Source organism: Electrophorus electricus, chromosome 8 (genome assembly GCF_013358815.1).
Source record: "Electrophorus electricus isolate fEleEle1 chromosome 8, fEleEle1.pri, whole genome shotgun sequence".
Lineage (NCBI taxonomy): Eukaryota > Metazoa > Chordata > Actinopteri > Gymnotiformes > Gymnotidae > Electrophorus > Electrophorus electricus.
In genome coordinates this window covers 1,644,405-1,668,870 of record NC_049542.1, presented here as the reverse complement: position 1 = coordinate 1,668,870, position 24,466 = coordinate 1,644,405, and the positions used below count along the sequence as shown (strand labels likewise).

General features: G+C 42.2%; 3 protein-coding genes across 3 annotated transcripts; all 3 read right to left on the bottom strand.

Annotated features, from left to right (window-relative positions):
* Window positions 1-1,954: 1,954 nt before the first annotated feature.
* Window positions 1,955-2,947, bottom strand: LOC118241821 (trace amine-associated receptor 13c-like). The gene has a single exon (XM_035529056.1). The coding sequence runs from the start codon at window positions 2,942-2,944 to the stop codon at window positions 1,955-1,957; it is 990 nt and encodes a 329-aa protein (XP_035384949.1). The 5' UTR covers window positions 2,945-2,947.
* Window positions 2,948-14,143: 11,196 nt separating this feature from the next.
* Window positions 14,144-15,136, bottom strand: LOC113590431 (trace amine-associated receptor 13c-like). The gene has a single exon (XM_035529057.1). The coding sequence runs from the start codon at window positions 15,131-15,133 to the stop codon at window positions 14,144-14,146; it is 990 nt and encodes a 329-aa protein (XP_035384950.1). The 5' UTR covers window positions 15,134-15,136.
* Window positions 15,137-23,382: 8,246 nt separating this feature from the next.
* Window positions 23,383-24,375, bottom strand: LOC113590422 (trace amine-associated receptor 13c-like). Its single transcript, XM_027030553.2, has one exon. The coding sequence runs from the start codon at window positions 24,370-24,372 to the stop codon at window positions 23,383-23,385; it is 990 nt and encodes a 329-aa protein (XP_026886354.2). The 5' UTR covers window positions 24,373-24,375.
* Window positions 24,376-24,466: the final 91 nt, after the last annotated feature.

Here is a 24,466-nt window from a genome sequence, read left to right as displayed (position 1 = left end):
CTCTCACGCTGGGGGCTGAATCCTGCCGGGCAGTGAACTCCGTACTAGGAACAGGAGCTGGATCGGGCCAGGCAGCATCCTCCGTGCCGGGAACAGGAACTGGATCGAGCCGGGCGGCATCTCTTGCACTGGGAACAGGCTCATGATGGGAGGTGTCTCTCATGCCGGGAACAGGCTCATGATGGGCAGCGTCTCTCATGCCAGGGGCTGGAACCGGAACACACTTTGCAGTGTCTCTCGCGCTGGAAACTGGAACCGGATCAGGCTGGGCAGCGTCATCTCTTGTGCCGGGGACCGCACCTTGCCGGGCGGTGTCATCTCTCGCGTCGGAGACCGGATCTGGTGAGTCGGCGTCATCTCTCACGCCCCTGGCTGGATGAGTAGCTGAGAGAGGAGTAGCTACAGAAGGCAGGTTTGGGGTTTTTGCCACAAACCATGCTGTTAACAGTTGGAAGAAACCCTCCACAGTCCTGGCTTCCTGAGCTCTGTGTTGGAATATTAATTCAGACCAATCTAGTGCTAGACCCTGAAGAAAGGTCTTCATGAAGAGCACCTTCACTAGTTCGGGGGGATTAGGGCAGGTCAGGTACTGGAGGTATATGTGACACTGCATAACGACTCTCCCCACTAACATGTCCTCCCCATCATACTCACTTGGAGCCGCCATAAGTGAGGGCAAAACCAGGGGCTTCCCATCCTTAAGAGTGGAGAGCAGAGTCTTGAGATAATCCAACTCTGCTATGCAGCAGTGAGACACTGGGCAGAGAGACACGGGGAGGACACAGAGAAGAATCCCAGGATACCATGTGGCTCACTGCAGCATGTAAACTAGTTAAAAATTTATATTTTAAAATCTAAATGTATTTATATAGAGCTTTTTACAACAGATGTAGTCACAAAGAAGCTTTACAAATGTTCAAGTCCAAGGCCGCAGTGTCCAAGCCAAGCACGACAGCGGCAAGGAAAAAATGCCTAGATCATGAGGAATAAACCTTGAGAGAAACCAAGGCATCCTCCTCTAGCTGACAATGGTCACCACAATAATAGCAGTTTTAAGAGAAAAATAAATGAATAAATGAACAAATAAGCAATTAATGTCTTGTCCACCTTTCTAGAGGTCCTAGCCTTGTCCTGATGGTGTGAATGTGTCTGAGATCCATCTCACAAGAGAACATCCATTAAGGGCAATGGACAGTAGTTGGCTGGGGTGGAGGTATGGTGGGCTACAGCAGGGGAAATCAGGGGGTGGTAGGAGTATCCATGGCACCTGAGATGGGTTGAGGCTCAATTTATTTTTGTTTAAAAGTGGTTGATTTGTTTAACTGGTGTTTAATTAATGTGGTCTGTCTCCTGTAGTTTTATAGCATTCTTAGGGTGTTCATGTGTGTGCTCATTTTACTGATCCCCTCCACATTTCCTCTACTTAATTCCTTTTCTGTTTGTGATATGACTGTGCTCATTCTGCTCCCACAAATCAAGTGTCCTGATATCTTCTGACTCTTTTTTTTCTTTCTGCTGATGCTACAGTTTAAAAGTATATTTTCTTCTTTATATTATCATTGTTACTAATATTATTATTTATGTTATTTTTAAAGTTATTATTAGTGCTCAGTTACATTTCTGCTCAGTTTTGCTAATACACAAAGAACTCAGCACTAACTGGAACAATACAGAAACGCGTCTTTTAATTGAACTCAGATCTGCTTCTGCAACATGTTTTTATTGTTTAACTACTTCATGTAACACTACAGCACAGTTGACACTTTAAGTTGAGCACTGGCCAAATCTGTATGAATTATCTATAGGGACATATATGTGTATTAATAACATTATATGATGGATATAGTATTTCTAGTGCAGTCAAAGTAGGTGAGTAGAACAGGTGTAAATATATTTAAAATGAGTCCTCCAAAACCTCAATTACTGTGACAATTTTACAAAACAATTTCATCCATCAAAGAATATTTATCAATGTAGAATCAGTGCAGAATATCTGAAGAGTTAAAATGAATTTAACAGATCTCCTAAACCATGGATAAAACAAAGCATAAATCACTGGATTAATGGAAGAATTAAGGTAAACCAGAAGAACAATTTTCTGAAATGATTCTACTTCAATTTCTACTACATTACCTAATACATTATAAACAGCACATGGAAGCAAACAGGCCACAAACACAGACACTAAAATGCCAAGAACCTTTGCTGCTTTTCTCTCAGATTTCATTGAGTCTGACATGTTCTTTGAGGTCTGAGTCCTGGTGTGACTATTAAGGTCTCTAATAGCAGTGGCATGCTTCTTGGCAATAAAAAACACTTGAACATACAAAATGATTATTATAGCAAGTGGAAAAACAAAACTCAACAGAAGATCAACCAGAGACCAGATCTCATTTGGCAAATAAACACAGCTTCTGGAACACACTGCCATACTTATAGACTTTAAATTGGGGTACTGCAATGTTATATTATATAACAGCCACACACTCCAGTCACATAAAACCACAATGCACATTATGCTCACTGAAACTGTTTTGTTGTACAGGAAAGGGTTAGAGAGAGCAAAATACCGATCAACAGCAATGAGAGCAACATTATATATAGATACACTTGTGAGAAAATAAGCAGTTAACAAACTAAATATACAGAAAACTCTTGTAAAAATCCAACATGATTCCATCATTTGAAGTAATGCTGGTGGCATCACAAGAGCTCCGACGAGAAAATCTGACACAGCCAGAGAGAGGATGAGCATGTTAGTGGGTGTGTGGAGCTGTTTGAAGTGACACACAGAGATGATGATGAGCAGATTCCCACACACAGTCACCAGAACAACACTTGTTAAAGACATACACAATAACACATAAACTGCAGTAGACAGAGATCTCTCTGGACAGGTATAATAGAAACAGTCATCAGTTTGGTTTGCTGCAGTAAAATTCATCGAGATGTTAAATAAATAATTTGAATGACATTTGAGGCCACAAGAAGTCCAACTTCATAAGTAAGTTGTAGGTTGAGGAGCCAACACCTCTGATATTTATATGGTTTAGAAGCTGCTCACACCCACTTGCATGATGTAATGTAGAATTCTATGGTAACAAAAGATCAACTCTGACTACATTCAGAATTTCCTATTTTCCTTTATTAATATATTTTACATTTACAGCATTTAGCAGACGCTCTTATCCAGAGTGACTTACAAAAATGCTTTGTCATTTACTCATAGACTATCCTAGCACAGTACAGTAGGTTAGAGTCCAACATACCAATGAACTAGAATACTGTAGAATACAGGGATCAGTGCTGATACCTAGAAGTACAAAATACATACGGTCTATCTTAAACAATGATAAGTGCAATAAACAATGAGTGCTAGAGTTTATTAAACATGAACAATACCCTACAATAAGTACTAAATTAGTCAGTCAATATGGGAGCAGTGTCAATTGTCCTTTAAATATTCTGCAAATAGATGGGTCTTCAGTCTGTGTATGAAGACTGCAAGGGTCTCTGCTTTCCGGACAGCAAATCGGAGTTCATTCCACCATCTTCGAGCCAGAAAATGGTCTCGATGCTTGTTGTCCAAGAGTCCTGAAGCAAGGTATTTCAAGCCGAGCTGTACTTGAGGTTCGAAGTACTCGTGGTATGCATCAGGCTTTGACCATTGACCTCATGTATGAAGGGGCTGGTCCATTTTTGGCTTTGTAGGCAAGCATCAAGGTTTTAAATCTGATGTGTGCAGCTACTGGGAGCCAATGAAGGGATCGCAGCAGTGGAGTAACATGTGTAAACTTCGGAAGATTGAAGACCAGCCGCTTTGTTTAACTGGGGTTGAGCTTCAAGTGGTGGGCTGTCATCCATGACGCAATGTCAGTCAAGCATGCTGAGATATGTCTGGAGGCCTGTGTGTCAGAGGGTGGAAAAGGAAGAAAGAATTGAGTGTCATCAGCATAGCAGTGGTAGGAGAAACCATGAGAAGATATTATATCACCAAGAGAATGAGTATACAAAGAGAAGAGAAGGGGGCCTAATATGGATCCCTGTAAATCAAAAGTGGAGAGTCTACATGCTTTGGATGTGGATCGTCTCCATGTCACCTGATAGGACCGTCCCTCCAGATAGGACTGAAACCATCTCCAAGCAGAACCAGTCACACCAAGCCTGGAGAGAAGAGAAAGAAGAATGTTGTGGTTCACTGTGTCATAGGCTGCTGAAAGGTCTAGAAGAATCAAAACAGATGACTGTTTGGCAGCTTTAGCAGCATGAAGTTTTTCCATCACTGCTATAAGGGCAATTTCTGTAGAATGTGCAGACTGATTGGGATCATGCAGCTGGCTTTGGGTAAGAAAAAGAGACAATTGATTATAAACTGCTCATTCAAGGGCTTTTAAGAGGAAAGAGAGAAGTGATACTGGTCTGTAGTTGGTAACGTTGGCACTGCTGATTGTAGCCTTCTTGAGGATTGGTACCACCCTGGAGGTTTTGAATGCAGTTGGCACGTATCCAGAAGATAAGGAGTTGTTGATGATGACAGAGATGAAAGGAAGCAGCTCTTGGGGAATGCACATTGGTTGGAGGAGTGGGTACAGAGGAAAAGGATTGGCTAATTGCTGCAACCGTCTCCTCAAAGAAGATGATAAAATCCTCCAGAGTAAGAGATGAAGAAGGGGCGGGGGGAGGATTCAGGAGAGAAGAAAAATAGTGAAGCGCTTGTGTGGATTGGATGCTGATGATTGGAATTTTTCTCTGTAGTAAGGTGACTTTGCGGCTGTTACTTCCAGTGAGAACTTGGAAAGGAGAGACTTGTATGAGCTGAGGTCTGAATCTACATGAGATTTCCTCCACCACCTCTTTGCAGTCCTTATTTCTCTCCTGTGGCAGCGAAGTGTTTCTGTTAGCCAGGGGGCAGGTGATGAGGACTTAGCAGATCTAGGGCACAGAAGCTTCATTGATGAGGAGAGTGTAGAAATAAAAGAATTAGTAACTGTTTTGTGATATAATATATTATATTAAAAGTATCTTTTTTATGCTCCAATTCCTATTTTTTTCAGTCTGTTCATAAAAATATCAGTCTGGCCTAAAAATGTCACAAAACTAGGAAGGCCACAAAACCCCCTTGATCCTCATGATCATTAAAGAATCATTTGAATCTTGATTTACAAATGTCTAGAACACTTAGGAGGCATTATCTAGCCCATAAGTGTGGGATCTTTTTTTTGTAGGGCCAAGGCTCATGCCCTATGAAGGTATAGAATGACTTTCACCTTGGTTTCACCTTGGGCAGGTGCTGTTTCTGCACAGTATGAACATACATTAATTCCCAAAGGCCTAATAAGTAAGTGAAAATCCCAGGCACAGGCCTTATGTCATGGCAAAGTCGAACAGCTGTGAGGATGAACTCTGGAATGAGGATGTCTGTTAGAGTGCAAATGGTGGAAGTCTAGGAGTAGGGAGGGATTCAACACATCCCTCTGCAGTACCCAACATCTCTCCTCTGGACCAAACCCATCCCAATCAATTATGTATTGTATCTCATTTCCCCATCATCTGGAGTCCAGTATCTCTTGCACAATATACACAGAAACCATCAACATCCAAGGGTGAGGTAGCATCCTCATTGATGGGAGTAGACAGTTGTCCCACAACATGGCATAAGAAGTGAGACATGGAAGGATGGAGATATTCGATAAGTGCTCAGCAGTTTTAAACAGTAAGTGAATTCATTAATTATTTTCTGCATCAGGAAATGGCCCAGGTAATGTGGGTTTAACTTACTACAGCCCCTTAGATGTAAATCCTTGCCAGGCAGCCATACCATATCCACTGTGTGGTATTCGTGAGCAGGTGCCCTCTGGTGGTCTGCGTGATGTTGAAACCGTCTTATGGCTTGTTTTATGCAAAGCTGAATATTTTCCCAAACGCACTCACTCTCACGCATCTATGGCAGGAGCTACTAAAGGAGTCAGGTCCCAAAGGACAAATGGGGACTGAAAGCCTAAAATACACTGAAATGGAGTAAGGCCTGTAGCAGAATGAACAATGGAGTTCTGAGCCATCTCTACCCACACTCAACTCATTCTGTTGGTCCCCAAAATTCAACCTCAAAACTTCCCCAATTTTTGATTCCCTCTTTCAATTTGACCATTACTCTGTGGGTGCTAGCCAGAGATTAGACTTACGTTGACTCCAAGCTTCTCCAAGAAGGCCATCCATAGCTGGGATGTAAATTGGGGTCAGACACTATATCCTCTGGTATTCCATAGTTCCTAAATACATGATGGAACAACATCTCAGCAGTCTCAAAGGCTGATGGGAGACCAGGCAAGGGCACGAATCTAACTGCTTTAGAAAAACAGTCTACTAGACTATAATAGTTTTTTCCTCTAAATCTGGCAGGTCTGTCACAAAGTCTACAGCCAAATGAGACCAGGGTCTGCTAGAGGCAGTAGAAGCTTACCCGCCGGCAGTGTCCTTGAGGTATTGGATTACGCACAATCCATACATGAAAAAATGTACCAGTATCTGCAATAAATCAGCTGTTGTGTCTTGACCTAACCAGGATGACCTGTTGCCAGCGAAAAGTGAACCCAAATTATCAATCAATCCTGGAAAGCAGGTAGCACTTAAAGCTTATCTCCTGGACAGGATGGTGAAACTGGAGTGTTACATAGCTCTCTTCTAAGCTCCTCAAGTCCCTTTAACACACTCTTAGCACAGCTCCGATAACACACTCAGTAGGCAAAATGGGTAAGAAGTAATTTATCCCCTCTGAACTACTCACTTCATGGATATGAGATAGTGTGTTCTCCTTGGCATTCTGAGATCTAGGTTTGAAAGTAATCTAAAAATTAAAGTGATTAAAAAAAAGAGTGACCAATGAGATGGGCAAGAAGCGAGACGCTTGGCTTGTTTAATGTATTCCAGGTTCTTATGATCCATCTATACAACAAAAGGGTGTTTAACACCTTCCAACCAATGTCTCCATTCTTCTAAGGCTAATTTAGCAGCCAGAAGTTCTCTGGTCTCCAACTCATAATTTCTTTCAGCAGAAGAAAGTTTATATCAAAAGTAAGTGATGGGATGAAGTTTTGGGGGATTGCCTATACTTTGTGACAGGATAGCTCCAACTCCTGTCTTTGAGGTATCCACATTGACCACGAAGGGTTCCTCTGGCTCTAGATGTTGTAAAACAGAAGCCTCCATCTTCTTATCCTCCATAGTAACCCCTCCATCAATGATGATGTAACTTAGGAAGGATATTTTCTGTAGGAGGAAGGCACATTTCTCTCCTTTTATATAAAAAATGTATCTAGCAGTCTCTGTAAGACCTGTCTTATGTGAGCAACATAAAGATCATCTGTTTTTCTCTACCACCCTGTATGCTGAGCCTTATTGTATGTGATTGTTTGCACAACATAAGGCATTACCAAATATCCACAGTGGCTGGAGGTGGTGGAAATGGTCTTGTTTATATACAGCAGATTGTAGGTACAGTGCAATGAATTACTTTTCTTAATGTATGTCGAAAGAATGCTGAAATGGGCTATGCATGTGTGCAAGTACAAGTTATGGACAGTAGATATGAATGGATGGTATGTCTCCATTGACTTCCACTGTGAATTTTTGAAGCCACCGTGTTGGCTGAAATGGGAGCTGCCATATTTTGTGCATTGACACAGTAGATCGAAATTGGACCCAAAGCATGTGTAGTAGAGACTATGGGAGGGACAGTATCTCTGTCCAAACCCCACCCATATTTGTAAGTGCATGCCACCTCTCTCTTAATCCCAGACATGGACAAAACATAGCAACAAATATCTTATAGCAACATTAGAGAGTGATTCATGATTGTCCATAACCACCTACGATCTTTAGCTGACACTTTTTTGTTTTTTATCCAAAGTGACTTACAATTATGAGTGAGTACAACTTGAGCAATTGAGGATTAAGGGCCTTGCTCAAGGGCCCAACAGTGACAGGGCTTGAACCAGCAGCCATCCAGTGAGCCAGTGAGCTACCACTGCCCGCGATACATGTGTCTTCATTTCCATCAACACTGTTCTAAAATGAAAGTAATTTCTCTCTTTGTTCAATGGTTTTATTGTGGACTAAAATATCTAACAAGCATAATTTCTTGACAAAACAGGTGATGACTTGTATGGTGCATTGTCCTGTTGAAAGTGGCCTTCTTCTATAGCATTAACAGCTGGCATGAAGGGATGAACTTTGTCAGACACAATGCTGAAGTAATCCCAACTGTCCATATGCCTATCCACAGGGGACCCAGGTGCATCAAGAAAACTTTTCCCACACCATTACTTCACTTCCACCAACCTGTTGACACCAAACATGTAGGGTCTGTGAGGGGCTTAGCTAGAGTGCTGAAGGCTCTAATAAACCTGTTATATAAGGCTCTAAAAAACATCCTACAAAAGTTAGAAAACCACAGAAAATGCTACAGTTCACAATACATCTAGTGTTGGGGCCATTGGACAACTGCCAGGTTGCATTTGTACACATGTGTCCTTGACAATGTAACCAAGGAAATTCACATGATGGAGGTGAAACTCCAACTGCTCCAACTTGCAATATAGATGATTGTGTAGGAGAGTGTGGAAGACCAGATGCACATCATGCACATTTTGCTCTAAGGAATGCTCACAGACCAGAATATTGTCATTGTAGGTGATGACAGATCTACCCAGGAATTCCCCCAAGACCTCACTGATACAAATATTGGTCTGACATATTCCAGATTCATTCCAAGATACCAAAAGTATCGCTTGAGCCCACCCATGCAACCATCTTGTTTGGTGTGTTGCCATCCACCCTCTTGATGCCAAGCTACAAGGTCGATACTATAGCTTTTGCCACCTTCTTAGCTAGAAGGCTCATTGTACTCAAGCTGAAGTCAGTTGCCCCACCATCTGTTTTTCACTGGCTGAAAGATCTATTAAATTTTGCCAAATTAGAAAAAAAATCTTACTATCAAGTAAGACTTAAGATTTTAAGACCTTGCCCCCTTTTTTCTTTCCATCCTGTACTGATCATGTTTGTTTAGTTCATGTTTTATTTTCATTTATTTGTTCTTTGCCAGGTTTTTGAATGGTATAGTTTAATAGGGGCAATCCAAAGAGTAGTCAAATTCGGGCAAGGGTCGATAAGTAGAGGCACAGAGCAAACAGAAAAGAGGCACAGGCAAGAGAATATCAAAAACAAGCAGGAAGTCCAAATATGCAAAAGAGTTAGCAAAAAAACAAATGCAAGGCTAGCAAACAAGACTTCACAATGCAATAGGATATATATATATATATATATATATATATATATATATATATATATATATATATATATATATATATATGGTGAACACATTAAGGAGAATAAGACACAGGTGAGTTTAGAACACAGGTGATTGGGACCATACAGGAGGCTTATGGGATGCATAGTCTGCAGTAGACAGAGCTGCAACAGATGGTGTGACAGTACCCCCACAGAGAGTCAGCCGGCCCAGCCGAACTGCCACAAAGACAACCTCTGGGACAAGGAGCCATTTTTTTCCCCGATGCCCACAGTGAAAGTCCAATAGCATTGACAGATCCAGCACCTATCCTCCAGTCCATAATCCTCAATCAATGAGATACTGAATATCCTTTCTTCTCCACTTCGAATCCAAGATCACTTTCATAATATAAGCAGGTGAGCTGTCAATTTCCAGGAGTAGCAGTGCCTCCTGCAAAATGGAGTGGTTAAAGGACCTGCAATATATGGCTTTAACAGAGAAATGTGAAAGGACGGGGGAATATGGTAAGATGTGGGCAGTTTCAGACAGGACATCATTTATTTGATTCTTTATCAGGATCAGGCCCAGATTCTGTAGCTTTAACTTACTGCAGTTGTGTTTAAAAGTTTTGTTGTTCAAAGACAAGAAACTGGTGCAATAGAAACAAAAAGACAACTGACGAAGCTAACAAAAAGAAACATACAATGAATACACTGGCTACACTGTTAGAAACAGTGGTAAACACACACCCAAACAAAATAGCAGCCACTCCCTACCACCAGTGTGTAACTATATACAAGACAATACATATAAGATACAAGAAACATATCCAGCACCAAACCAATAAGGGACAAAGCAAACCATAAATCAAAGGGGCGAATCCAAAGTCATACACACAAAGCCAAGCAGACAAGATCAAAATGCAGCAAGAAGTCAAAGACACCAATCTCTTCTCTAATGAGCCCCAAACCACCCTTCTTCTCTTCCTCTTCCTTATATATAATCATCTGCTCACTGAAAAATGTAAGCATGGATTGGGATGGGGGGTATTGGGAGAGTCATAGGCAAAACCTGGAACACAGGGAAGACAGACACACAGGTGGACACTGAAAAGGAGTGAGTCCTGTTCTGTGTCATTTCTGCCAAAATGATGTATTTAAACAACGGGATCGGGGTAACGGGTAGGGATACTTAACGGTGATATCATTCAGGCCTTGGCAATCGATGCAAGGATGCAGTCCCCTATCCTTCTTGGATATGAAGAAAAACCCAGCTGCAGCAGGCGATTTAGAGGGGTGAATGTAACCATGTGATAAAGCCTCTGTAATGTATTCCTCCATGGCCTGGTACTCCACTAAAGAGAGAGGGTACTCGCTTCTGTGAGCTTCCCTCAGTGAGGTCGATAGTGCAAGCATAGGGGCAATGAAGAGGTAAATCAGCACCTTTTCCTCTGACTGATCTTGGTGTTCTCTCGGTACCACAATCCCCTCAGCAGTTGCTAGGCTTTCAACTGATGTGGAGGCTACAACAAATTCAACTCTACTGAAATGAAATTTTTGGCAGCTCCTGAGTCAATCAGAGTTGGAACCACTGTGATAACATCCTTTAGGGACAGTTCAATTTCAAGCACAAATGGTTTTATGTTCCTAATAAAAGTGCTAACTTACCTTTTTTGTGTGTGAATTGTCAACACGTTCACTTTATTTATTATTTTGGTGCTGATTGGGGCATGAAGGACAAAAATGGAGGATGTGCCCAGAATCTCCACAGTAAACACACAAGTCCAGTTGATATCTGGGTCTCCTCTCTGACGGATTGAGGCTAAGGTGGTCAGTCTCCTCCATCTCCTGTGATACTGCTTGGGCAATCTCTGTCTCTTGCCTGCTCCTCTTTCTCTCAGCAAGTGATCCACACAAATTGAAAGTTGAATGATTTCTTCCAGTGACTTGGACTCATCATGACAAGCTATTTCTCTGACAATTTCAGTATTGAGGCCCTGTCGTGCAAAATACAAAGAACACTAATAAGAACCCCTTACAACCAGCTGGATCTCTATTATACTTATCAGGTAGGACAAGATGGAAAGGTGTGCTGCTAGTGGTAGGAGGAGGAATAGTGCCCACACTGGGGTTCCTCACCTCGCTGGTAGGTAGCGTCGCCAGGTAATGTGTTAACTCTCTGATGGCAGGCACAAGTGCATTGAGTTGTTGTGTTTGTCGAGTAAGTTCCTCCACCATATTGATGATGCTGGTTCAGAGATTGGCTTTGTGTAGCCATGGCTTTGGGTAGCTGGCTAGCTCCTGCTGACTCTATAAGTTGTGAAGCCTTCTGGCAGGTTTTTTACAGTTCATGTCTATTACTGACTTACCCACACAGCGCCCACATGCTTCAGTTACATTGTTAGTGTCTGTGTGGGTCACTGGGACAGCTGACCCATGAGCAGTCAGGGCTATGGAGCAGTGAGACACTGGCCATAGAGAGAGATATATAGAGAGAAAGGTTGCGGAGGCTACAGAAGAATCCCAGGATGTGGGAGTTTGTCTTTTTGTTGTGACCATGCCTATGTTTGCACACCTGCACCGGCTTCTGTATCTAGTGTCTGTATGTATTTAAACTGTTGCAGGAGAGTACAGAGTTGTCGGTCTTTGTTCATGTTCGGCTACGTGCTCAAGTTCATGGTAATATCGTGTATTATGTTTGTAAACTCTTGCCAGCTTTCACCTTCCTTGTTTTCTGTGAGTACCAATCTGTTAGTCCTTCGTGTGTGTAAAATAAATGTCTGTCAATGTCAAGAGAGGCTGCGCGTCCTACTCCTCACCCTGCGGCACTTGGGACGTAACAGAAAGACCGACCGCCACAGGACTCCCTTGACGTTTAATGGATTTCTAAAGGGGATGTGCACAGGGGACTCTTGCCAACATCCGAAGCCACTTCCTGGATATTGGGAGGAGGAACAAAACTGGAGCTCACGGCCATACCAGAGAAAGAGGAGACAGTCCACTCCAGACAAGGAGGGGAATGCCCCCTGGAATTTCTTCGGGGTGGGGGGGGGGGGTGGGGGGGGGGGCTTAAGGCTACCGAGCCAGGACAACAGATAGTAAAAGAGCTCCACTGGAACCACTGTGTAGGTGGTCCAGTGGAGTTGGCTAGGTCCCTGGCTAGCAATATAGTAGCTTGTGTTCTCCCACTCCTGAGTGCAGGCTATGAGTACTGGAAGGGTCTGCCCAAAGCCCTGGAGGAGGACTGCCCTGGGTGGCTGGCAACAGGTGGGCTATAGTCTGTGGCAGCAAGTCTGGACCCAGGGTGGACGTGCCCCTCTGTGTGTCCTATAGGGCCAGGGATATCTCCAGCACCTGCCCTTTCAGTGGACGCTGCATCTCAGCACCTTTTTGTTTGTGTTCAGGCACATCTACTTGGTGTTGTGTATGTTCTTTTTTTAAAAATACTTTTGCTAATGTATGTTGAGAGAATGCTGAACTGAGCTCTGTATGGGTGCAGGCTAAACTCATAGACTGTATATTTGAATGGATGGTACTTCTCCATTAATTCCCACTGTAGATATGAATGGGGGGAGCTGTGTGTCTTACCAGGGTTAAAGGCCTCAGCCAAATCCCAGTAAATAGCAGGAATGGGGATGTAGATAGAAAGATTGTCTAGCACAGTGGAGTTGGAATTGAGAGCAGTGAGTTCAGAAAGCAGCTCACTGACACAGGCTTATTGACACTGGTTCATTGACACAGGCTCACTGACACAACTCATTAACACAAGCTCACTGACATAGTCACTGACACCGGCTCACTGACAAAGGCTCACTGACACAGCTCAATCACAGAGTTCATTGCTTCAGGCCCACTGACACTGCTCATTGACACAGGCTCTTCTGTGTGGTTGATAGGACCAAATGTGCTCCCTCACATTGAATGGCTGGGGAGTGACGATGGTGCAGTTTATATCTGTCCATCACATACAGTGCTGCATGCTTCAGTTACTTTGTTGGGGACTGTGTGGGTCACTGGGATGGCTGACCCACGAGGGGCGGCTATGCAGTGGTGGGCCACTGGCCAGAGAGACAGAGAGAGGACAGGGAGGCCACAGAGAAGAATCCCTGGATATCATGTGGCTCACTGCAGCATCTAAACTACTTTAAAATGCATGATTTATCTTTTTGCTTAAAAGTGGTTGATTTGTATAAGTGGTCTGTCTCCTGTAGTTTAATAGCATTCTTAGGGTGTTCATGTGTGTGTTCATTTTACTGATTCCCTCCACATTTCCCCTCTACTTAATTCCTTTTCTGTTTGTGATGTAACTGTGCTGATTCTGCTCCCACAAATAAAGTGTCCTGATATCTTCTGACTAATAATAATAATACAAATCTTCTTTGTATTATTATTATTACAAGCATTAATAGTAGTAGTTTTCGTATTGTCACATTTCTCAATTCCATGGAAGAATTGTTACTGTAAACAAAATATTTGGAGTCATGTTTACAATGTGCTTTTGGAAGTTGTAACTAGTGCTCAGTTACATTTCTACCCAGTTTTGCTAACACACAAAGAACTCAGCACTAACTGGAACAATACAGAAATACCTCTTTTAATTGAACTCAGATGTGCTTCTGCAATGTGTTTATTTTTTAAACTACTTCATGTAATAATATAACATAGTTGAAGATGCTTTAAGTCAAGCACTGGCTAGTCTATATGTGATTAGCATTATATAATGGGACATATTTCTAGTACAGTCATATATTTCGAGAACAGCTTTAGTAGCTGAGTAGAACTGGTCTAAATATATTCATTAAAATGAGCCCTCCAAAACCTCAAGTACTGTGACATTTTTACAAAACAATTTCATCCATCAAAGAATATTTATCAATCTTGAATCAGTGCAGAATATCTGAAAAGTTAAAATTAATTTAACAGATCTCCTAAACCATGGATAAAACAAAGCATAAATCACTGGGTTCATTGCAGAATTAAGGTAAACCAGAAGAAAAATCTTCTGAAATGATTCTACTTCAATTTCTATTACATTACCTAATACACTATAAACAGCACATGGAAGCAAACAGGCCACAAACACAGACACTAAAATACCAAGAACCTTTGCTGCTTTTCTCTCAGATTTCATTGAGTCTGACATGTTCTTTGAGGTCTGAGTCCTGGTGTAACTATTAAGATCTCTAATAGCTGTAGCATGTTTCTTGGCAATAAAAAAAACTAGACCATAGAATATGATTATTACAGAAAGTGGAAAAACAAAACTCAATAGAAGATCAACTAGAGACCAGATCTCATTCAGCACAAAAACACAGTTTCTGGAACATATTGCCCCACTCAAAAACTTTAAATTGGGGTACTGTATTGATATATTATATGATAGCCACACACCCCAGTCACATAAAATCACAATGCACATTATACTCACTGAAACTGTTTTGGTGTACAGGAAAGGGTTAGAGAGAGCAAAATACCGATCAACAGCAATGAGAGCAACATTATATATAGATACACTTGTGAGAACATAAGCAGTTAACAAATTAAATGCACAGAAAATTCTTGTAAAAATCCAACATGAATCAATCAGTTGAAGTAATGCTGGTGGCATCACAAGAGCTCCAATGAGAAAATCCGACACAGCCAGAGAGAGGATGAGCATGTTAGTGGGTGTGTGGAGCTGTTTGAAGTGACACACAGAGATGATGATGAGCAGATTCCCACAAACAGTCACCAAGACAAAACTTGTTAAAGACATACACAATAACACATAAACTGCAGTAGACAGAGATCTCTCTGGACAGGTATAATAGAAACAGTCATCAGTTTGGTTTACTGCAGTAAAATTCATCGAGATGTTAAATAAATAATTTGAATGACATTTGAGGCCACAGGAAGTCCAGCTTCATAAGTAAGTTGTAGGTTGAGTTGCCAAAAGCTCTAATATTTATATGGTTTAGAAGCTGCTCACACCCACTAGCATGATGTAATGTACAATTCTATGGTAACAAAAGATCAACTCTGACTGCAGTCAGATTTTCCTATTTTCTTTTATTAATATATTATATCTATTTTATGCTCCAATTCCTAATTTTTTCAGTCTGTCCATAAAAATATCAGTATGGCGTAAAAATATCACAAAACTAGGAAGGACACAAAACCCTCTTGATCCTCATGATCATTAAAGAAACATCTGAATCTTGATTTACAAATGTCTAGAAGACTTAGGGGGCATTATCTAGCCCACTTTTATCTAGGATATTTTTCTAGGCCCAAGGTGCAGGTCCTATGATGGGCAAGGCCAGCAAGATATAGAATGACGCTCACCTTTGTTGGTACCCTTCTTGTTAATGGTTAACATATAGAATGACTCTCACCTTTGTAGCCTTCTTGTTAATGGTTAACATATAGAATGACTCTCATCTTGGCTTTCAGCTAGGATGGGTGCTATTTCTGTAAGGTATGAACATACATTAATGCCTTAAGGTCTAATAAGTAAAAATGTTTGAGACCTACACAATAAAGTGCCCAGGGCTTATGAAGTGCATAGGCCTAATTAAAAAACAGAACTAGTTACCCTGAGGATTGCAAACAATGACATGGAAAATATTTTAATAAATAATGGCATTTTATACCAAATTTGGTAAGAACCGAGGAGAGGCCAATAAAGGTAAACAGATAAGAAGTAAGGTTAGCATTGGATGAGTGGTATATTTGGAGATAAGGACATGGAAAAAATGACACCAGACATGAGGTCATTATTTGTGTTTGAGGCAGCTCCTTTGTAGTTTACCATGTTGGTCACTATAATGATCACCTGTTTTCCCTACCACACAGGATGTTGAGTTTCATTGTTTCAAGAGCAGCATGGTGGCTTGGTGGTTAGCATGTTCGTCTCGCAAGTCTTGGGTTTGAGTCCCTATCTGGGTGGAGTTTCCATGTTTTCCTCTAGGGTTTCTGGTTCTAGTCCAAATACATGATTGACTGGATACTCTAAATTGTCCTGTATGAATCTGACCTGTATATGCAAATAATTGTATGCTGTGTGATTGTTTGCACAACATAAGACATTACCAAATATGCCTGGTGGAAATGGTCTTGTTCATAGTCTGTAGGTGTAGTGCAAGATTTGATATTCTTAACTACTCAAGAGCAGCTGGTATCAGTGGGAGCTGGCAGCAATATTTCACAGTCAATGGAAGGAAACAGACCTCTGTGTTTCTGTTTTTCCACAGATGCAGCCTGCAAGAACTGCAGAAGTTGGCAGTCAGAAAAAGCCTCACCTGTACCTTTATTGTCTATATTCTACAACTGCCCTTGCTTCTGACTGACAGAGGGTACACTCATGGGTGGATAATTAATTTCATGGTTGGTGGGACATTAAGGAGAAAAAATTCTCAAGAGCAGTTCCTGAAGGGAACGTGAAAGGTGCTGCCAAAAGTATTGTACTGCATGAAGGAAACCCTTGTTACTACTATCTATTGTGAGAATAATAATAAGAATACACATTTTTCTTTTTTTAAAATACAACAATCATAATATATCTTCTCTGCTTTAATATTACTTAAGGTATAACAATCTATTTCTATGTTTCATAATGTGTATCGAGTTAGAGAGCTGAACTGAGCCATGCATGTGTGCAGGTACATAAACATAGATTATAGATATGAATGGATGGTACGTTTCCATTGACTCCCACTATAAATATGAATGGTGGTATATCTCCATTGACTCCCACTATAGATATGAATGGATTGTATGTCTCTGTTGACTTCCATTGTGAATTTTTGAAACCACCATGTTCGCTGAAATGAGACATACCATCTTGTTTGCACTAACACAGTAGATGAACCCTTTTCTGAACTGAAACTTTTCATATCTTTTTATTTCTTCAATAGTTTTATTGAGCACTAAAACATCAAACAAGCGCAATTCTTGATAAAGCAGGTGATGACCAACGTGTGCCAAGAAAACACTCCCCACACCATTAGTCACCTCCACCATTCTGATCCCTAACTGGTCTGTGAGGGACTTGCTATACTGCTGAAGGCTCTAATTAACCTCATACAAGAAATGGAAATCACTGCAGCTCACACTGCATCAAGTGTCAAGGGTATTGAACAAATGCCAGGTTACATTTATCTGACACTTTTACCCAAAGCAGCTTATAAATGAGTACAACTTGAGGGTTAAGGGTGTTGCTTCAGTGCCTAACAGTGGGGGGGCTTGAACCAGCAACCTTCTAATTATAAGTCAAGTACCTTAACCATCAAGTTACCACTGTACACTGGCATCCTTGATGGTGTAACCAAGGAAATTCACATGACGGAGTACTAATTGTGGCCAGAATCTGTGCTGAACCCTTTTCACCCTTCTTGAACCTGATGAGCTTCAAGTACCTAGCCCCCATATCTGCACCAGGGCAGTTGGACCTATGGCCAGGTGATGGGGCTACTTCACAATAAGGGCATTAAAGTCCAGATTATCTGCATGGCCTCAGCCTGCTCTCCATCTGTAACAAAAAGAAATTTTAATTCAAATGTATTTATTTAGCATGTTTTACAACTGATGTTATCATAAAGCAGCTTTACAAATGTCCAAGTCCAAGCACCCAGTGAGCAAGCCAAGGTTGACTGTAGCAAGGAAAAACTCCCTAGAATATGAGGAAGAAATGATATGGTTGATATAAATTGATATGGTTTAGAAGCTGTTCACACCCACTAGCATGATGTAATGATGTGCAAAGCTTTGGTAACAAAGGTCAACTCTGACTAAAATCAGAAGTCGCTATTTTCGTATTCATATATTCCTTTATTTATATATTATAATATGTTTTGGTATGCAATTCCTAATTATTATTTTCAGTCTATCCCTGTATGACATTAAAGTATTTCAAAACTAGGAAGTCCACAAATCCACTTGATTCTCATAATCATTAAAAGGAACATCTGAATCTACAAAGGCCTGCACAACTTAAACAGCATTATCTATCCCATAAGGCATCACCAAATACCCACAGTGGATGGAGGTGGGGGAAATGGTCTTGTTTATATGCTGCAGACTGTAGGGGCATTGTAGGTCCATTTTTATGAAGTACTTTGAGCCTCCTAACTGCTCCAGAGCAGCAGCTAGCAGTGGGAGCTGGCAGAAGTATCTTCCATTCATGCCACTGACCATAGTCGATGCAAGGGAACAGATCTCTGTGTTCCTGTTTTGCCAAATATGCAGCCTGCAGAAGCTGCAGATGTTGGCGGTCAGAAAAAGCCTTACCTGCATCTTCCTTGAATATATTCTTTAACTGCCCTCTGTGACAGACACAGTGTTGTAACCAGGAAAAGGTATAGGTAGAACACAAATGCAGGAGGCGCTTTATTAAATGAGGAAAACATGAACACGTGGTCAATCGTCACAGAACCCCCCCACCGAAGCGTGCAAGGGAGCAGGGACAAGACCCAGAAACAGAGGCAGGGGATCAGGAAAGAGAGCAGGAACAAAAGGGCTGTACGAGGCAGCGACAGGGCCAATAGGAGGAGCCAGGGATGACGAGACAGGACAGGAGACACACACGGAGCACACAAAGAAGCAGAAGCTGGGCCAGGGGTAGGATTACGGTCAGGGAATGCACGAGTCTCAGGGCCAAACCATGAACAGGCAGTGGAGTAGGGACAGATCAGGGGACAGGAGCCAGATGGGGAAAAGGAGTGGGACTAGAGACCTGGTCGGAATTGGAGATGGGCATAGAGACAGGTGGAGAGAGGGGAGGAGAACGACTGGTGTCAGACACAGGTACTGGCACAGGGGCAGGGGAGAGGCAATAACAACAAGGGACATGTGGAATATGACAGATGGGCACAGGAACAAAATATATGACAGGCATAGGTTTGAGTACTGGGGCAGGCAAGAGATCACCAATACCACAAGGCAGGGTGGTAACAGGTAACAGGTAACAGGTGCCACAAGGTAACAGGATGATAATCCTCACACAAACGAGGACAAGGACAAAACCTGCACCAGGAGCAGATAAGGCAGCAGTAATGGGGGCTGGTGCAGCAGCCTCAAAGGGCAGAGGAGGTGCAAGAAGGACAAATGGTGTAGACACAGGAACCATAGAGATCCGGGAGGCCGACGGAAAGGTCTTAAAGGGTCATTGACTCGCTGCGAGGTGTGACTGAGGGAGTTCTAGATGTCTTTGGGAGCACACCTGAGCAGCTACTAGGGGTACAGTGGAGTCTTGAGGAGAAACCACAGGGAGAGGCCTGGCATGTGGCGCTGGGACTTGGAGTGGCTTCCTCCATTCTAGGAACAGTCGGGTCCAGTGGCACGATGTTCAGTGGCCGCGGCATTCAGCAGTATTGCAGGGAGGTCCAGAGGTGCAGCTAAGGCGGTCGGCAGCGGTGGGTCTGGAGGTGTGCCTGCGCCGGTCAGTGACTTGTCCGGGAGGCCCGAAGATAGAGCTGCGCTGCTCAGCGGTGCTGCAGTGTCTGGAGGTGTGGCTGTGGTGGTCAGCAACAGCGGGTCTGGAGGCACAGCTGCGCTGGGCAGTGGCGGATCTGGGAGGCCCGAAGATGGGCTTGCCATGCTCAGCGGTGCTGCAGGGTCTGGAGGCGTGGCTATAGCGGTCAGTGGCGCTGCACGGAGATCCAGGAGTATACCTACAGGCACAGACCTGACACAGGGAACAAGAACAGATTGAGAGGCCTCTTGGGTGGCAAGGATAGGCCAGAGGGCCACCACTAGGCTGGGAACAGGCTCATGATGAGCGGCGTCTCTCGTGCTGGGGACCGGGACTTGCTCGGGACTGGTGGCATCTCCCGCGCCAGGGTAGCTGGATCGGGCCAGGTAGTGGCGTCTCTCGCACTGGAGAGCGGATCAGGCTCGGCAGCATCACCCACGCAGGAGGCAGGGGCTGGATCCTGCTGGGTGGCTTCTTTCGTGCCGGGGGCTGGATCCAGCCAGACGGCATCGTCCGTGCCGGAGGCTGGATCCAGCCAGCCATCATCATCTGCGCCGGGAACAGGAACTGGATCAGGGTGGGTGGTGTCTCCCACGCCGGGAACAGGCTCATGACGAGCGATGTCTCGCGTGCCGGGGGCTGGGGGCAGGACGGGCGGCATCTCTCGCCGGGTGCAGAGACTGGCCGGGCGGCGTCTTTCTCGCCGGAGAAGGTGGGAACTGGCTGGGTGGTTTCTTTCATGCCAGAAACAGGGACTGATAGGGAGTCTGGGAGGGCAACAGCCACAGCAGGCTGTCTAGGAGGAGTAAATCATGTGGAAAGCAACCGGAGGAAACCCTCCACCGTCACAGTCTCCTGAGCCTTGTGCTGGAGGATTATTTCGGCCCATTGGAGCACCTTACTCCGGAGAAATGTTTTCAAAAACATTACCTTCTCAAACTCCAGGGGATCAGGGCAGGTCAGGTGCTGAAGGTAGTTATAGCATTGCATGACATATGTTCCCATTGACTTACCCTCCCCATTACACTCACTGGATGTTGCCAGAAGTGAGGGTAGAGCCAAGGGTTTCCCCTCCCAAAGTGTAATGAGCAGGGCCCTGATCTAATCCCTGTCCCTGTCTGGGAGCAAACTATTGTGTGGGGGAGGCTGGGCTGACACGGACTGAACACAACATGACACGGAGAGTTCCTCCTTCTGCATATCTGTTTTAAGGTTGCTTATTCTGTAATGATCCAACCAGGAACAGGCAGAGGTAGAACGCAAATGCAGGAGGCAGTTTATTAAATAAGGAAAACACGAACGGTAAAACAAACAGAGGCAAAGGGGTAACACTGAGGGTAAAATAACACACGACTGGAGTAAACCAAAAAGCAATGACGACGACAACAACAACAACAACAGTAAAACAAGCATAAGGCAAACCTGCCAGAAGGACATAACTTACCACATTAACCAACAGACTAGAAGATAAAAACACAGGGCTTAAATTACCAAGACAATCGGACACTAAACAGACTCAGGTGAACATGGGAACAGGGAGAACTCAAACACGGACTGCAATCAAGGAACAGTCGAGGGGCGGAGAAAATGAAACTAAGGAGCAGAACAGGGAGGTAAAGGAAAAACAAAGACACGACAGGGAAACCATAAAACATTGACACCAGGAGGGTGGTCAATCGTCACAAGTGTATACACATGGTCGGATATCTTATTTCACTGGTGGGAGAACAATAAACAGAAAACATTTTCAAGTTCAGCTCCTGACAACAAATGTTTGTTATACCATTATTTCTACTATAGGCCTACATTAGGGAATAATTTTTCTACTTTTATATTACACGAATCAGAATATATTTTCTCTGCTTTTATATTACATACTTATATGGTGTACCGATTTATTTCAATGTTTCATAATGTTACTCAAAAAAGAATGAAGAACTGAGCTATGCATGTGTTTATGTACAGACTGTAGATTTGAATGAAAGGTATGTCTATGTTGACTTCCACTGTGATTTTTTTTCTCATCACTTCACATATTTAGCTCACTAAAAATCATCTATTATTTTTCTTTTAGCTAATTATCGCCTTGGAACGCTCACCTCCCAGGAGTCATGTGCTTTGGCCTGCCACATGCAGTGCAAGGATCCTCATATGTGGCCATGCCTGCACACACCTGTACCTCGTCCTGTCTATGTTTATTTAAACCCACGTCAGTGTGTGCAGTGTCATTGGTCATTGTTGGTGTAGCGTGTTGATGTTAAATGTTAGCATCATCATTGTTACATGTATTCATGTTTATCATCATTGTTGTTTAATGTTAACGGTTTTGTGTTTATGTCTATTTCTTGTGTTGTATGTGAGTGCTGCTGTATTTATGTAAAAATAAATGTTCATCCACGTCGCTGGAGTCTGTGTGTTCTGCCCACCACACGTTACAATTATAGGATACTGTACACATTATTACACATAATAGAAAATAGAACAAAGGAACAATCAGAAGACTAACAGGCTAACAGGGCAAGAATGATAACTAGGCAACTAAGGAATGGCTACCAGGAGAACAACAATGAAGCACAGAACTGGGCTACTTATGCTACACCATCGATAACCAAAACAAAAACAGGAAACTCAGGTAACAGGAAAGCAGAGCTAAATGGACTACTAGAGGGTTATAGACAAACACAAGCTGAGAAGAAAAGACGAGATAATACTTGTGTATTATAAGAGTGGAAGTGAAATCTACATGGAAGTGATGCGACAGGAGAATACCTGACAAGGAATAAGAACAGAAAAATACTGGCAAACATGAAAAGGGAAAGCAACTTAAACGAGAGTGCAAGGAGAACATACAACATAACGAGCAGAGAATGACCATCAAACACGAGATGAGGGAACAGTATCATATCTAATAAATTAACCCTACAGGATGTAAATTGGAACATATGAGTATCCATGGCACCTGAGATGGGTTGAGGCTCAATTTATGATTTATGTTTAAAAGTGGTTGATTTGTATAAGTGGTGTTTAATTAACGTGGTCTGTCTCCTGTAGTTTAATAGCATTCTTAGGGTGTTCATGTGTGTGCTCATTTTACTGATCCCCTCCACATTTCCCCTCTACTTAATTCCTTTTCTGTTTGTGATGTGACTGTGCTCATTCTGCAGCTGCAAATTAAACATTGCGACTCTCCTTTCATTGTGCCAGTACTACAGTAAAAAAATATATTCTTCACTCTTCCTATTAATATTATTACTAGTAATACTATTTAAATTATTAGTCACATTTTGCAATTATTTGAAGAATATTTGTTACAATGTTTAAAATATTATTCATGAGTAATACAGGAATAAATTTAACTCAGATGCACTTCTTCCATAGGTGTAGCCAATCACTGTTTATTTTAAACACCCAACATTGTAGCACAGCTGAAGAGGCTTTAAAAAGAACACTTCTGTATAAATGACCTAATGGACATTCATATATGACCAGTATTATATAATGGATATATTATATCTGTTATTTCTAGTACAATTTGATATTTCAGGTACACGGCGAATATATGAGTAGAACAGGCATAAATGTACTTATTAAAATAAGCCCTCAAAAACATCAAGTACTGTGACAATTCATTCAAACAATCTCATTAATCAAAGAATATGTATCAATGAAGAATCAGTGGACAATATCCGAAGAGTTAAAATTACTTTAACAGATTTCCTAAACCATGGGTAAAACAAAGCATAAATCACTGGATTGATGGCTGAATTAAGGTAAAGCAACAAGAAGAATTTGTGTAATGACTCTTCTTCAATTTCTACTACACTACCTAATACACTATAAAGAAAGTATGGAAGTAAACAGGCCACAAACACAGACACTAAAATGCCAAGAACTTTGGCTGCTTTTCTCTCAGATTTCATTGAGTGTGTCATGTTCTTTGAAGTCTGAGTCCTGGTGTGACTTTTAAGCTCTCTAATAGCAGTGACATGTTTCTTGGCAATAAAAAACACTAGAGTATACAAAATGATTATTACAGAAAGTGGAAAAACAAAACTCAAAAGAATATCAACTACAGACCAGACATCATTTAGCACATGAAAGCATCCTCTTGAACACACTGCCCTACCTATAGACTTGAAATTTGGGTACTGCAATGTTATATTATATGACAGCCACACACCCCAGTTACATAAAACCACAATGCACATTATGCTCACTGAAACTGTTTTAGTGTACAGGAAAGGGTTAGAGAGAGCAAAATACCGATCAACAGCAATGAGGGCAACATTATATATAGATACACTTGTGAAAAAATAACCAGTTAACAAATACAATGCACAGAAAACTCTTGTAAAAATCCAACATGATTCAATCAGTTGAAGTAATGCTGGTGGCATCACAAAAACTCCAATCAGAAAATCCGACACAGCCAGAGAGAGGATGAGCATGTTAGTGGGTGTGTGGAGCTGCTTGAAGTGACACACAGAGATGATGATAATCAGGTTTCCACACACAGTCACCAAAACAACACTTGTTAAAGACATACACAATAACACATAAACTGCAGTAGACAGAGATCTCTCTGGACAGGTATAATAGAAACAGTCATCAGTTTGGTTTACTGCAGTAAAATTCATTGAGATGTTAAATAACTAATTTGAATGACACTTAAGGCTACAGGATGTGAAGCTTCCTAAGTAAGTAGCCAACACCTCTGATATTTATAGGGTT